Source organism: Macaca fascicularis, chromosome 5 (assembly GCF_037993035.2).
Source record: "Macaca fascicularis isolate 582-1 chromosome 5, T2T-MFA8v1.1".
Taxonomy (NCBI): domain Eukaryota; kingdom Metazoa; phylum Chordata; class Mammalia; order Primates; family Cercopithecidae; genus Macaca; species Macaca fascicularis.
In genome coordinates this window covers 157,286,758-157,303,028 of record NC_088379.1, presented here as the reverse complement: position 1 = coordinate 157,303,028, position 16,271 = coordinate 157,286,758, and the positions used below count along the sequence as shown (strand labels likewise).

At 33.2% G+C, this 16,271-nt stretch overlaps 1 protein-coding gene across 6 annotated transcripts in view; it reads left to right on the top strand.

Moving 5' to 3' along the window:
* FBXW7 (F-box and WD repeat domain containing 7) overlaps positions 1-16,271 on the top strand; it is a 210,423-nt gene that overhangs the window by 146,277 nt on the left and 47,875 nt on the right. For 3 of the 6 annotated variants that reach the window (XM_074040623.1, XM_074040622.1, XM_074040624.1), the window contains one exon: positions 2,339-2,516. The exons of the other annotated variants lie outside the window; for them this stretch is intronic. In XM_074040623.1, the coding sequence (XP_073896724.1) occupies positions 2,339-2,516 (178 nt within the window). The remainder of the gene's footprint in view (positions 1-2,338; positions 2,517-16,271) is intronic. 6 annotated transcript variants of the gene reach the window in all.

The window sequence follows — 16,271 nt, the reverse complement described above, 5'->3', positions numbered from 1 at the left end:
TTACGAGGCATAATTATAACAAGCTTAACCTGCCTACGACAAACAGACCTAAAAATCACTCATTGCATACTCCTCCGTAAGCCACATAGCCCTAGTAATTATAGCTTCCCTCATTCAAACCTCCTGAAGCTTCAGTGGCGCAATCATCCTTATAATCGCCCATGGACTCACTTCTTCCATACTATTTTGCCTAGCAAACTCAAATTACGAACGGACTCATAGTCGCATCGTAATACTTTCCCAAGGGCTCCAGACTCTACTTCCATTAATAGCCTTCTGGTGATCTGCAGCAAATCTTACCAATCTTGCCTTACCCCCTACTATTAACCTAATAGGTTCATGCATGTTGTAACATATGTCAGAATTTCCTTCTTTTTCAGAGCTGAATAATGTTCCCTTGTTTGTATATGTCACATTTTGTTTATTCATTCATCAATTGAGCCTTGAGTTGCTTCTACCTTTTGGCTATTGTTAATAATGCTGCTATAAGCATGTGTATACAGGTATCTGTTCAAGTCTCTGCTTTTAATTATTTAGGGTATATACTCAGAAATGGAAATGCTGCATCATGTGCTGATTTTATGTTTAATTTGTTGAGGAACTGGCACACTATTTTCCACAGCAGTTACATTCATTTCACATTGCCACGAAGGATGCACAAGGGTTCTGATATCCCCACATCCTAGCCCGTGCTTGTTGTTTACTGTTTTGTTTTGTTTTAAAACCATCCTAATGGATGTGAAGTGGTAACACATTGTGGCTTTGATTTACATTTCCCTAATTAGTGATGTTGAGCATGTTTTCATGTGCCTGTGGCCCATTTACATATCTTTGGAGAAATCTGTTTTTGTGTAGCATTGATGCCAATGATTTTGCATTTTTAACTACATTTTAAATTGTGGTATAAGAGAAAGGTCTACTAGTAGGAATGGGACTATTTCGTGTATATGGATTGCCTTCCCAGCAGCCTGCTTTAATATTTAGCGATGCCAATCTTTCCAAAGTCAAAAAGAAATCACCCATTTCTAACTTTCTCCTTTCAAATCCTCTCTTGTCTCCGTCAAAATTCCTGCTGTAAAACTCCGTAAAAGCTTGGAAGTTAAAAGTTGGAAGGAGAGTTAACTGGAGCTGACTGGCTGTTGGAAGAAGAAATATAGAATGGAAAGAGAGAATAGTTGATTGAGCACTGTGAACAGTTAGTTCACAATTATTATCTACTATCTATTAGAAATATGGATTATAGTATAAAGATTAATTAATACTTGCACAAGTGGTTAATTTAGGGAAATATTTGAGATAATGCTGGAAAGTTTAGTTTGGCGCCACTTCAAGGAGAGTCTTCATCTCCAGACTTTATCTTAGGCCTTGGAGAACCATTGAAGGTTCCTGAGGAGTAAATGGCACACTGCATCCCCTCTCTGTGTTTTAGGAAGATTTATCTGACCATACTATGAAGGAGAAACTAGGCACTAGGGATTTGCAATGGACTGGCTAGTTACTCTCCATTTTACTATAATTACTTCCCATCATAGATTACTTTATAAATAAATACACTTTTTACATATCTTTAATCAATTGGGTGACTGTTACACTTTCAAGTATAATTAATAAGTTTTTCAGAATTAAAGAGATTGACAATTGAAAACTCTAGTACAAAGATTAATCTGAAGTGTATTAACAGCCATTAGAGAACCAGAGTGTACAGTATTTAATGTCTAGTGAGTATGAGATAAAGAATGGTGTGTATGGAAAAGGGAAAGAGAGCACACACTTGAAAATAATGCTTATTATAATATATCTAAGGTAGAACAAACATGTATGTGTGGGTTTTTTTTAACCATACGTAAACACCATCCTTAAATTTGAAACACAATTCAAAACATTCCTAAAATATTAATGCTGACATTTGGATAAGGAAGACTTAATAGATACTCAGGATACAATGTTTGTTTTTTTTTTATTTTTTTAAGTAAAAATTTACTTTCACTTTCTAGGAAACACTATTAGGTTAGTTAGTTGGAGAAATATTAAAAGGGACCTTACAGCATAGCCCTGCTTTGGTTGTGTTCACATTACTGACTTTGTATGAGAGGTTCACCAGCTGTTTGACTGGCAGGAGCAGGAGCTTTCACTTCAGTAGTTTATAATTCCTGGCTATTCTAGGATAGTTTGCACTTCACCAAGCCTCAGACAGGTCAGGACATTTGGTAGGAGAAGGTTGAAAGACAAAAGCAGCAGGCCTTGGGTTCTCAGCCTTTTTAAAAACTATTAATAAATATATATTTTTTAAATTTAGTGGTTAGAGCTTTACTTAGTAATGTGCCTGTATTACATGTAGAGAGTATTCGTCAACCAAGAGGAGTTTTAAAATGTCAAAACCGGGAAAAGCTACTCTAAACCATGGCTTGGTTCCTGTTGATCTTAAAAGTGCAAAAGAGCCTCTACCACATCAAACTGTGATGAAGATATTTAGCATTAGCATCATTGCCCAAGGCCTCCCTTTTTGTCGAAGACGGGTAAGTCTCACACATTTGAAAAATATGAATGTTTATTTAAATGAAGTACTTTGGCTGGCCTCTTTCAGTGAAGAGATGCCTCAAATTTCAATTGATATTTAAAATTAAAACTGTCAATGCATTATGTAGCCAGTAAACACTTATATAAGTGATAGTTTTATAATATGATATAGATCCTAGAAGATAGGGTTACCCAGTTCACCTTTTTGTCTCATTTATTTTTCATGAAATTAGAATCATGCAGATTTATCTAAAATTAGTAAATGTAAAAGGTATATTTTGAAATACGTTGACAAATATTAACACTATAAATTTGTAGTTTTTATTTTTGCATGAAAGGCAAAAAGTTGATGGTATTCTCCTTATACATGGGAAATATAGCTGAAATTTCATTCGTTAAAAGGTATTCCAAATCCTTAGGCTTCTTTGGCCTCTTAAGCTGTATTTTTTTTAATTGCTATTCCTTACATTTGAACTTAATAGGAACACTACTTTTTGCTGTTATATAAAATAAAAATAGCATGCTATTGTGTGGCAGTCACGATATGGTTTATATATAGACAATCCTGAACTCACAAACATTTTGTAGAACTTGTATGGTCTATTGGATGTTTCTCAGGATTACGTACTCCTCTCCCCCGTACAACAAGTTTTAACCCTATTAACATGAGCAATTTTTTGTATTTCCTGAGTTAATTGAAATTGCCAGTTTCATATTATTTATTAGAGTAATATATTTTTAGATCTAACATACGTTTATTAGCCTGAAACAAACAAACAAACCACTGCTTGGGATTAAATGACTGTATTTGTGTATATCAACACTGTTAGGGTTCTATCTTTTTGTGCATTCCTTAAAGTTTTATTTTGTTTTTAATCGATACATAATTGTATTGTACTTTTTCTTTTAGCTAAAGGGAAATATTCTATTAAATAGAATAATCCATAACACTGGAAGAATATTTTTCCTCCTTAATAAAGAGAATCTTCTATTTGCTGGAACTTAACCTTCATAAAAACACATTTTCTAATTAGCTTAGTTCTTTTTGAGTAGTTTCCACTTCTACTCCAAACAAGTGGCAGCCATGTTGGAAAACTTTTGCATGAGGTTAAAATGTAATACAATTTAAACATCGAAAACAGAATACAAATATCCCCAGCACCCTCTTGTTTCTTTTGTACTTTACTGTTTTAAGAAAGTGTTTCTTTTATTTTGTCTGCTTTCACCTTATCATTTTAATGGCTTCTTCTGAATGAGGTCACTGCTCTGATTTGAGCATTTTACAGAGGCCTCTAATAGCTTTAAAGTCACTAATAGACTAATTTATTATCTTATAGCTCTGTAAAACAAAATACCAATAAAATAAATTTAAAAATTGAGAAAAAGAAGTGTAGGGCTTTTTAAAATTAAAGGGTTAAGATGTTAATCAAGGTAATTTTCTTTTTATGGAATATTTTTAATAAACTTAAATACATATGGGAGATTACCTCATTATGTTACAGTATATATTTCCTATCTTTGTCTTCTAACATAGACATTAAGTTTAAAAGGCATAGGAGAAGATTCTGTAAGATAAATTAATAGAGAACTGTAAGGCTTCCCTGAGGGCTTTCTGGGGTCACTATTTAATTTGACTTTTCTAGGTTACTGTGTTATGTTAAATTATAGTTACAGCCTTGCAGTTATAATTGCAGAATAAAACTAAATATTAAAAATGAAATTCGTACTAAAAAATTTTTAGAAGATATTTAAAAAACAAAATGAACACATTGAAGTTTAGCCTGCCTGCCAATAATTTACTATTGCATAACTCATTGACTCTGACTACTAGAAATATTAGAGGGATTGCGAAATTATATCCTTTCTTTCCTTTTTGCAAATGGTTAGTTGATTTACATTTTCTTTGTTACTTTCACATTTTTCTTTATTAGAAATTTTAAAGATATTTTTAATATGTTATAATTAATAATATTTTGTAACTGACATATTGTATGACTTTTACGTTGGGTAGTTTTACTTTCTTTCAAGCAGATTGCTATACACATTGACAGCAAAGCACACAAAGCAAACACTCTTCTGTATTTTGCAGACCACTTTTTTTCAAGTCGTGAGCTGAATGTAATCTGTAGTTACTGCTTGTGAGACTATATGCAGTCTTGATCTATTAGGATTTGAAAGCATGGTATTCTCCTTCCAGTCATCATAGATACTGAATCAAGTTAATGTTTGCACAGTTAATATTTTGCACAAAATAAAAAAAAGTTTGAAAATAGTGGAAAAAGTTTTAAGATAGTAATAACTATAACTTCAATTTATATCTCTTCAAATATTTTCAGGAAATTAATTTACCTTACTATTAAGTGTAATATTAGTACTGGTAGTTAATGTATTATATAAATTATTCTAGTTGCTCATTTGAGATAATTTATAAGCATTGGATTTAATACTAACAACAGTAAATAAATAGCAACCTAGCTATTAATCGTTTACCTTCAAATGAAAATATTTTTAGGCCAGGCATGGTGGGTCACGCCTGTAATCCCAACACTTTGGGAGGCCAAGGTTGGAGGATTTCTTGAACCCAGGAGTTCGAGGTTGCAGTGAGCTGTGATGGCGCCACTGCACTCCAGCTTGGGTGACAGAGACCTTGCCTCTGAATAAAAGCTAAAATTAGCAGAGAGAAAGAAAAAATGTTTTTAGTCTTAAAACTCATAATTTGTTCATGTTTTCTCAGATTTTCCTGGTCATAAGTATCAATTCAATACTTACTAAAAATAAGTTCTGCGGGTATTTCTTAGTATCAGAAAAATTTGGGAATATAATTTTTAACTAAAAAAAGGCTTGGTTGTCTTTTAAGGGAAGAGAAGTTTTACAGGAAAAAAAATAATTTAACCTATAAATTAACTAGGTAAAGATATTTAAAATAACTAGTTATTTTATAGGTTATAGAAAAATAACTTTTTTATTTGAAATTAGAATTCCTAATTATAGTAATGTTATATTTCTTAAATCCTAAGATGCATTATTTTTTCACATTGTAAGCATATATGAAATAAGGATACATCTTGATGGCACTAGATAGCTTACCTAGCAACATTTTTTTCTTTCTAGTAATAAGAGAAATTATATTAAGATGTATCTTAGTCTAATAATTGCATGGTTTTTTGTTTTGCTTTTTGCAAGACAGTGTCTCACTCTGTCTCCCAGGCTGGAGTGTAGTGGCACCATCTCGGCTCACTGCAGCCTTCACCTCCTGGGCGTAAGAGATCCTCCCACCTCAGCCTCCCAAGCAGCTGGGACTACAGGCACACGCCACTGCACCTGGCTAATTTTTGTATTTTTGTAGAGATGGGGTTTCACCATGTTGCCTAGGCTGGTCTTGAACTCCTGGACTCAAACGTTTTATCTGCTCGCCTCAGCCTCCCAAGTGCTGGGACTACAGGCATGAGCCACCATGCCCGGCATAATGATTGTATGTTGAAAGAAAATAGACTTTTAATGTGTAAATTTCATCTCTTGACTCATTTTTTTTTTGTTTGTTTGGAGCACTTTCAAGCATTTAGAATACTCTCTTAAAATTATTCTTCAGTGTTACTATTTTAGTAGATATTTCCAAATGACATGCAATTGTTGGTTTACTTGGGACTTAAATATATCAGGTTTGACTGTGCTGGTTTACAGACAAATACTGTATTTAGAGGGCCTCATATATTCTTGAGTTTGTGTAGCATAGGCAGCAGCAACACAAGAGAGAATGGGCTAGAGCTTTGGTGGAAAGGGTGGTGCGCACATAAAGGACAAGGATTTATGCATCTGAGACCCAGGAACTCAGGAAGTAGTGAGATAAACAACTGATGTTTCCAGTAGTTGAAAACAATTTCATAGTGATTATATTCTATATCAAATTATATTCCAAATACCATACTTAAAATTATTTTTCTTTAAAATAAAAATAGAAATAAAAGTAGAATATTTGTGTGTCATTTGAAAAAGTATTACAGTCACGTCTTTTGTATCGTCATCTTAAATCAGGAGTCCATATGCTTTTTCTGCAAAGGGCCAGTAAATGTTTTAGGCTTTGTGGACTGTGTAGTTGGCCTCTGTTGCACTCAGCTCTCTCTGCCTTTCTATCATGAAAGCAGCCACAGACAGTACTTAAACAAATATGCAGGACTGTGTTTTAATAAAATGTTATTTATAAAAACAGTGAAAAACAGGTTTTTACTGTTACAACAGTATTGTAGTAAACTAATTTTCTTTTGCATACAGCTTTTTGCTTATGTGTAAGTTTCATTTTATGGTGAGTTTTTAGAATGGGGTTCTGGAGCTTTAAGCCATTACTTTCCTTTATAAGACTCATTTTCTCTAATTCTTTTGTGTTTGTGGGAGGAAGAATTTTATTTTTGTGTATCTAATTACTCTAAATTTATTTATTTATTTATTTATTTATTTATTTATTTATTTTTGTTTTGTTTTGTTTTTATTTTGAGACAGAGTCTCACTCTGTCTCCCAGGCTGGTGCGATGTCAGCTCACTGCAACCTTCTCCTTCCAGGTTCAAGCGATTATCCTGCTGCAGCCTCCTGAGTAGCTGGGACTATAGGTGCCTATCACCACGCCCAGCTAATTTTTTTTTTTTTTCTTTTTGGTATTTTTAGTAAAGATAGGGTTTCACCATATTGGCCAGGCTGGTTTCGAACTCCTGACTGCAGTTGATCCACCTCCTTTGGTCTCCCAGAGGGCTGGGATTAGAGGTAGAGCCACCGTGCCTGGCCTAATCACTAGAATTATAACATACTGCTTTTTATTACTTATCTTCTAAATGTATGGTATAATAATGGTATTGATGATTTCCATCATTTTAAGAGCCAACTATGTATTCTAGGTACTCCTCAGCTACTTTTTATATTTTAATTTATTTAATCCTTAAATAGTTTAAATGTTAATGAAACAATGTAAGTTTTATCTCCATTCAGTAGATGAGAAAACTGAGGCTCAGACAAGTTAATAACTCTCCCAGTTTTCCAGGCAGTTCGTAATGCTGGTATTTAATCTCAGGACTCTCTAATGCTGCAGGTACTAGCTCTTCTTTTACTATGCTCTGTAACATATACATTTATTTTCCTTATGAACTTAACACTTTTCAACTATTAGTATTTTGTAGAGTTAGTCTGAGGGCCTATTGCTGTTGACATTGCTTCTATGAGACAATACAAAGTTTCAAACAATTGACTTACAAATAATTTTTGTAGCACGGTCCCTTTATAAATTTAAAATTTTTTGTGTAATCTCTTTTAAGTTTTTTTTTGTTGTTTGTTTGTTTACTTATAAAGTTATCCCACAGATTATGTAACAGTTTTAGTCATGAAAAAACTGGAAATATTCAGACCGTATGCATGTTTGTCCTGTGTCTTTTTGTAAACTGAGGGGTGATACTTCAGGGTCCGGGGTCAGGCAACTGAGAACAGGGTACCTAACAGGTGACTATCCTCAAAAGACAATGCAGTACCATTCTCATCGGTTAATCAATTAGTATGTTTGACAATTATGACCAAAAAAAAAAAAACACAGCACCTCTCAGCAATACTGCGTTAGGTTCAGGTTTTTCTTCATTGTTCAGTTGTTCATGATAATAATCAAGCCTGCATTCAAAATTTTAGTCTTCTCATTCAGACATAACCTAATTTGTTGTTTTTGTATGTATAAACTTCAGTTAGTTCAAGGGGTGTGTAATTTTAATCTATTATGCTCCTGTAGTAGACTGTTGAGTTCGTTAGAACCTTTCAGCAAGGTCTGCTAGGATTAGTAAACAGTCGTGCTGCTTTTGTTTCAGAAAATAACATCTCTAATTATTCTACAATAAAATTTTCATTAATATGAAGATTTTGTACATACCCAGAACACTGACCATCATAAGCTCTGTTGGTAAAGCAAATTTGGGAATTATTACCCTCTCAAATTTGGTAATTTAATGTCCTCCAAAGTCTGAGTTCAATGGCTATATAATGAATTTTTATTTCCCTCCAATATTTAATATCTTTTACTTCTCTTCATAAAGCTGTTAGACATGTTAAATATATAATGTAGAAAAGACACTTGTCTTTACAGTTTCCTAAATTATTAGTAATCTCACTGGTCAGAAATAACCACAATGAGGATTTTAAGCATATCATTTTTAAAATAAAACTGTCACCTTAATTCATTTTTAATATACTGCTAGTATTTTCCCATGGCTGTAGGTATTCAAAAGTGTATAATCTGCCATATAAATATATCATATTTTTCACTATTGTTGATTTAGATTGTGACCTGCTTTGAACATTGTTACACACAAATTTAACCACATCACTGTACACAGATTTCTAGAATTAGTTTTATTGGGTCAAGGAGTATGAACTTCCTTAAATTCTTGAAAAATATTATTAAATTTTTTCAGAAAAAATTGTATCAGTTCAAAAACAACATGGGGTTTCTAATGTTGTTACAAGACAAATTATAGTTTAAAGAACATTTATTCTTATGGCAAAGTTCTGTGGACTTTACTTAGCTGATACTATATCATTATACTTCCATGTTTGTTTTTCTAGGTTTTCTATGAACTGAATTTTCATTTTGAGAAAATAACAATATGTGCTTTTACTTAAGGCCTCTTTTTTTAATTAATTTATTATTATTATTATACTTTAAGTTCTAGGGTACATGTGCATAACGTGCAGGTTTGTTACATATGTATACTTGTGCCATGTTGGTGTGCTGCACCCATCAACTCGTCAGCACCCATCAACTCGTCATTTACATCAGGTATAACTCCCAATGCAATCCCTCCCCCCTACGCCCTCCCCATGATAGGCCCCGGTGTGTGATGTCCCCCTTCCCGAGTCCAAGTGATCTCATTGTTCAGTTCCCACCTATGAGTGAGAACATGCGGTGTTTGGTTTTCTGTTCTTGTGATAGTTTGCTAAGAATGATGGTTTCCAGCTGCATCCATGTCCCTACAAAGGACACAAACTCATCCTTTTTTATGGCTGCATAGTATTCCATGGTGTATATGTGCCACCTTTTCTTAATCCAGTCTGTCACTGATGGACATTTGGGTTGATTCCAAGTCTTTGCTATTGTGAATAGTGCTGCAATAAACATACGTGTGCATGTGTCTTTAGAGCAGCATGATTTATAATCCTTTGGGTATATACCCAGTAATGGGATGGCTGGGTCATATGGTACATCTAGTTCTAGATCCTTGAGGAATCGCCATACTGTTTTCCGTAATGGTTGAACTAGTTTACAATCCCACCAAGGCCTCATAAGGAAAATATATCAATTGATTAAACAATTATTTGTCACTCATAGTAATGATATTTTTTATTCTTATAGGAGATAATATTTGCCATAGACTTGTCACCTATATTATTTTCAACTGTAATTTTCTTCAATTATTCTCATGGTTTTAAAACTGTGATCTGTGTTTTTATCTAAATAGATGACCCACATGTATGATTTGATAATTTATTATTGATTCAACGTATTTTTTATACGGCGAGTCTTCTTATGGTTGTCTCAGTTTTTGTCACATTAGATTATACTTTTACATTTCTGAATTTTAGCGTGGTATCTTTACAGTGTAAGTGACAACCTCTCCCAAAGTATATAGCTATTAATAATCTCTACTGTAAGAGTACTTCTCATGCTAGCAGGAGCAGCTGCCAGAAATACTTGCCTGTTTCATATAGCACTGTTACTTAGCATTACATTTCTGTCATAGCTTTGTCATTTAGCCCCAATCCTGGTTTGCCTTAAAAACAAAACAAAACAAAATTCTAGTCTAGCTATGATTAATTCTCATTTAAAATAGTTGTAGCAAGTCTCCTCTTCTAAAATGCCTTGATGACTAAAAGGGATTTCATGAAACTCAACATCACTTTCATAGAACTCTTAGCCAAGTAAAAATATATTGATACCTCCTTAACATACAGAAATGTAAAACCTTTTAAAAGCCAGCATCATCCCCTCCTCTCCTGCAAGTAGTCTATTTGGTATCTACTGGTTACATTTATGCCTCTGTTTTTCTATATCCTTTCCATGACTTCATGGTCCAGCTTACCTCTCTCTTGAAACCTCCCTTCTGGCACTGATTTCATCCACTGTTGTCCTCATCCATTAAATGAAACATATTGCAATTATTGCTGTTATCTTTGGTCCCTAGGCATACTATATGGGCTGCTCAATGATGTTATATGACAACTTAGTATAGATACCTCGTTGGTTAGGTTATAAACTCTTACAATTCGGAGGTTATTTTTAATACCTTTTTATGCTTCCAGAGATATTTAGGAGAAAGTTAGTATAAATATTTGTATGGCTGATTCATTGAAGTGTCTGTTAAACTTGGAAAAGTCTTTAAGGAATTTTTGTGCTGTAAGAATGTGGCATGTTTTTGTTTACTAAATGTTTTTAAATGACTGTGCAGCTGTGATTTTGAATATTTCATTTTCTAAATTTAACGAAACTCAGATACAGTTTGACACTTAATTTTAAAAGTAATTACTGCTTACTAATTTTGAAAATGAAAAAGAAACACACACAGTATAGTCATTCAGGTGGTACTTTTGGCAGTCTAGATTAGCTCCTAAATATCAGAAAATGCTAAAATAGAGAAAAAAATATAGTACTTTGAAGAGAAGAAAGAATAGGGGTGGTGGTATGAACAAATTTAGAGAGGGAATTTGATAGGGTACCTGTTTTGTGGTGGGGGTTTTTTTATTTTGTTTTTGTTTGTTTGTTTGTTTGAGTGAGGAAACTAAAATGTGGCTTTCTAAGCTTCTCTTCCTTGCATATATCTTCCATTGGTACTTGGAAAATATAAGCATTTCTAGATCCTTTGATGTTTTTTATGGTCACTACTTACTTTATCAATAAAGGCATTAATTACTGTTAGTTACCACATATCAGATCATTCTATTTCAGATCCTTTGGTCTTTTTCTCTTTAAGAATGTTTCACACATCATGCATCAACATGAGTAAGCAATATAATTGTCAGTTTTCTTTGCATTCTCTGTGTTGTGCCAGCCACCGGCTATAAATAAGATGATGATCCCCCATGCCCATGCACAAATGAAGTCACAGTGATAAAACTAGAAACAAACCATTATAGTACAAAATAATAATTGCTTAAATGGACCTACATACAAAGTACTGTGGGGGTATGAGGAGGCACCCAGAGCTCAATATGAGTGGTTCAGGAAGGGCTTCACAGTAACCTTGAATTAAAACATGAAGATGTTTGCTAAGTAGGTGATCAGAGGATTGATAGAGGGAACTTGTATCATTGCTTGGGATCATGACTTATGTTTTTTCATATTAATTATACTGCTGCAAATCACATTTGTCATCAATTTATTAATGTTAATGTCAGCTAAAAAAATATGTGTTGAGCACCTAGAGTGGAGAACTTTCCTAGAACCTGGAGATATAACAGTGAACTTGACAGACAAAGGCCATGCCCTCATGGAGCTTAGATTCTAGTTTAGGGAGACAGAAAGTAAATACTACTGTTAATATTTTGATGACAATAAAATAGGGTAATAAAATAGAGTCTGATTTGGTATGTAGAAGAGGCACTAATCTAGTTACTTTCTATACATAAACTCATTTAATCCTTAAAATCACCCTGTGGAGTATGTTGTATTATACCTGTTACACATAAGGAATCTCAGGCCGAGGAAGGTTCTTGCCCCTTAGCTGGTAAGTAATGTGGCTGGGACACTAATTCAAGCAATCTTATTCCAGCATCACAGCCACTGCAGTATACGGATCTGGAGTAGGGATTTGTTGAACAGCCCCTTAGTGTCCATATGTTTTAAGGGTTAACTTTTGCCATATAATCTTGGAATTTTAAATGTATAATTCTCACCTTTCCCAACAATTTATGATGTTCTCAATATCTAATTACTGATAATACTGCCTTCTATATGTTTTTGTCATCAGATGATGTTTTAGTATTGGGTTGTGCCTGAGTTGACAGATATGAGTACAAAGCGACTTAGCACATGATTTGTAAATCTGTAATTACACTATGGAAACAATTCCTATGAATTTGTCTTTTATGTAACAAATTTTTAATTAGGTAACGATTTGTATAATTTTGACATCAAAGGGCAAGGCTATTTAAATTTGTAAATTTAAACTAAGTTATGTTTTACAGAAACTAACTTAATGTTAAGGCTTGTAATATAGAAGACAGATGAAAAATATGCTAAAAATAAACTTGGAACTAAGCTCCTGGCAAGGTAAACAAGTGTGAAATAAGTCCACAGTCCTTTGTCTGCAAAGTAGAAATCCAGCATGCTCTGAAAACTAGAAATTTAAAAATAAAGGTAGCAAAACCTAACCCAAACTAACATAAAACAATCACCTTTATTATCTATCTAAATATTCATATATTTTGCTGGAGAAATATTAATGTGTGATATACTGGAAGTGTTCTGTAATAAACAGTATATGCACTCTGTTACCTTTCTACAATTCAGAATATTCTGAATTTAGGAACACAGCTGTCTCCAAAAGCATGGAACTAAATCCAGAGACCTTAGAGTTTTACAACTGTCACCCACTCATAAAAAACGGAACACACTTTGAAATGTTACAGTAGTCTGAGCTTTATCTTAAGTCTCTGAGTACATGTATATTAAATATTTTAAAACATACATATATAGATGAGTACCTAAAGTTTATTAACCTAATTATAGGCTATTATAACCACATAATACAATGATAGTTTGGAGCTTTTATATTACTTTTCTTCAGTGATTAAAATACAGCTCATGCTAATAGACTTATTCTTTAAATGAGGGTAGAGAACCTCAACCACATTTTTTTTAATTGTCCCAGTACTTTCATGGGAAATTAACACCACAAAATTAATTTTAATCTGCTGATATTTAGTATGCATACTGTGTGTGTTGCTACTGTTACAAAGATGAATAAGACAGCACACCTTTCTCTTAAGTAATCCACAAACGCCTTCATGTCTCTTACAGACTTGTCTCATCATCCACATTTCATGGTCACATATCAAAATTAGATGAACATAGCTTAATTAATTTATTCAACAAATAAGCATCTACTAATAGCCAGGCCCAGTTCTAGGCACTTGGGATACATTAGTGAACAAAATGGGAAAAAAAGTCCTTTCAATGTTTTAGTGGTCCTGAGAAGTCCTCCAAGGCATAAGACAGTTTGTGCCAACATATAGTGTGCATCAGGCTCCTTTATTAAATTATACACTTTTAATTCCTAAATCATTTGGTCATAATTTGTATTATAGTTTTTTCATATGTATATATAACTACATACATGTACATACAATTTACCTGATTTGATAGAATTATGTTAGTGGCCTTATTGAAATATATAATCTGCCAGTTTTCAAATACTGTTAGATAGTATCTATTACAAACAAAATATTATTTTGATGCTCTGAAAGGATAAATAGGATTCCATTTAACTCCTTTTTTAAATATTTTTGCAAAACAATTTTCTTTTGGTGTTTTTAATAATTCTATCAAGCACAGCCTAGTGATTTCTTTCTGAATTATTCCTGGATCAGAATTAGACTTCTTGCCTTTTTCCGTGCCACTATGGAAGTTTGCATAAACTAACATGTATCTCACATATAAATTAGTTATGTAATGGTAGATAAAATTTATGGTATATATATTTGTGTTATATTTGTTATATTTTGGTAAAAATAACGGTAGATATAATTTAAAATTTTTTAATATGATGTTAATTTTACTATAGAAATAGTAGTGGAAAGGCCCAGCATTTTTGGTAAATGACATTCTAAATGTTAGCAGTTTCAATTCAGTTATTTCCTTTCACAACTACCTGTTGATGCAGCATATCTCTTATTTATATGTATACTATTTTATTCCTAAAATATCAAGGGTAAAATTATTAAAGTAGGGTTTTTTAAAGTCAATATCTTAGATTAATAAAGTTTTCTTTTGTGACTTTGATAGTGTCTTTTTTTTTTTTTTGAGACGGAGTCTCGCTGTGTCGCCCAGGCTGGAGTGCAGTGGCCGGATCTCAGCTCACTGCAAGCTCTGCCTCCCGGGTTTTTACGCCATTCTCCTGCCTCAGCCTCCCGAGTAGCCGGGACTACAGGCGCCTGCCACCTCGCCCGGCTAGTTTTTTGTATTTTTTAGTAGAGACGGGGTTTCACCGTGTTAGCCAGGATGGTCTCGAACTCCTGACCTCGTGATCCGCCCGTCTCGGCCTCCCAAAGTGCTGGGATTACAGGCTTGAGCCACCGCGCCCGGCCGATAGTGTCTTATGTTTATATATTTATAAACTTCATTGCAATTTAGGAATGGGGGAAGCAGTGAGTCTTTCTCAAATATTAATACTGGTTTTGTAATTCTGTTTTTCTATACTGAATATTTTTCAGAGCTATCGAACCACAAAATAGCAGGCTTTTCTTCTTAGGAGAGCCATCATTTCTCAAACGTACATCTTACTACATTGGCATTATTTGCATATTTGTTTTTCTTTGAGAGAGAGAATAGTTGAAAGTGGCCATTGAGTGTCGCAACTCCAAATGTAGATAATGCTAAAAACATTGCAGTGATTCACTATACATGTAAGATTTTGATATAATTAACTTGAAACATTAATTTTATGGTGGAATTCCATGTATGCATTCTTTAGGAATTTACTCACAACTAAATCAAGACTTTTAAGTTGAACTTTCTTCCTCAAGTAAATGTAGCACTTCCCACCCCACACATAAAAAAGACAGAAAAGGTTAAATATTTATCCCAAAAGCACATGGCTAATTAGCCATTTGTTTATGATTATTTTATGGTATCCTCATATAATGATGGGAAAATCTGTTTTGAGGACTTGAGAAAATTTATGGTAATGTTGAATGGAATTTTCTTAAATTTCTTCTCCTTTGCTAGTCTTGAACATGAAAATTGAAACTTATGAGCTATTTAATTACATTTTTATGTGTGGGTGATTTCATGTAGTTCACTTGGGAACAATTTCAGCTTAAACAGCTTTTCAGTAATCCATAGAAATCTCTACATTATCACTTTAGATTTTAAAATGTCATTGTTGCTACTAATATGAACATGTAGGGGCAGTATAGTACTGTTTTTGTAAATCTTGTCTGAATTTGTGAGTTTTAAAAATCTGTGTTACTGTTAGAAGTTTGTTCTTCTGTAAGATAACATAACTATATCTTGCTTTTTTAAAGAATGGTTAGTACTACTTCATTAAGTTGGAACTATTCTTTCAGTTCGTGTTCTTACGTGTATTACACAAAATCTCTTATATTATGAAAGCTCTTGGCCCTGATTTATATATGAAGTCAAGGAATATGTTTAGTTAAAAGGAAAAATGCATTTTTATTGTCTGACAATAAAAATGAGAATAAATGAATTCATAAAAATCTGAAAATACCAAGATCAGTGCAGTTTTGCTCTTACTCTGTGTCATTCTTTCAAAATGAATGTTAATGAGAATTTATAGTCATAATTTTTCAATATGACAAGTGAACAAAACTGAGATTAACAGTCTTATTTTTAAGATTCTTTAATTGGCACATCTTTTTTTCAGTATCAAAATGGTTAAGGTTATTACAAACTGTATTACAAAATATAGTAACCTTTCCCCCAACTTAATATTTAAAAGAAGACAACTGAGCAGTTATCTCTTCCATGTATGTATTCACTTTATTCAACACCTCC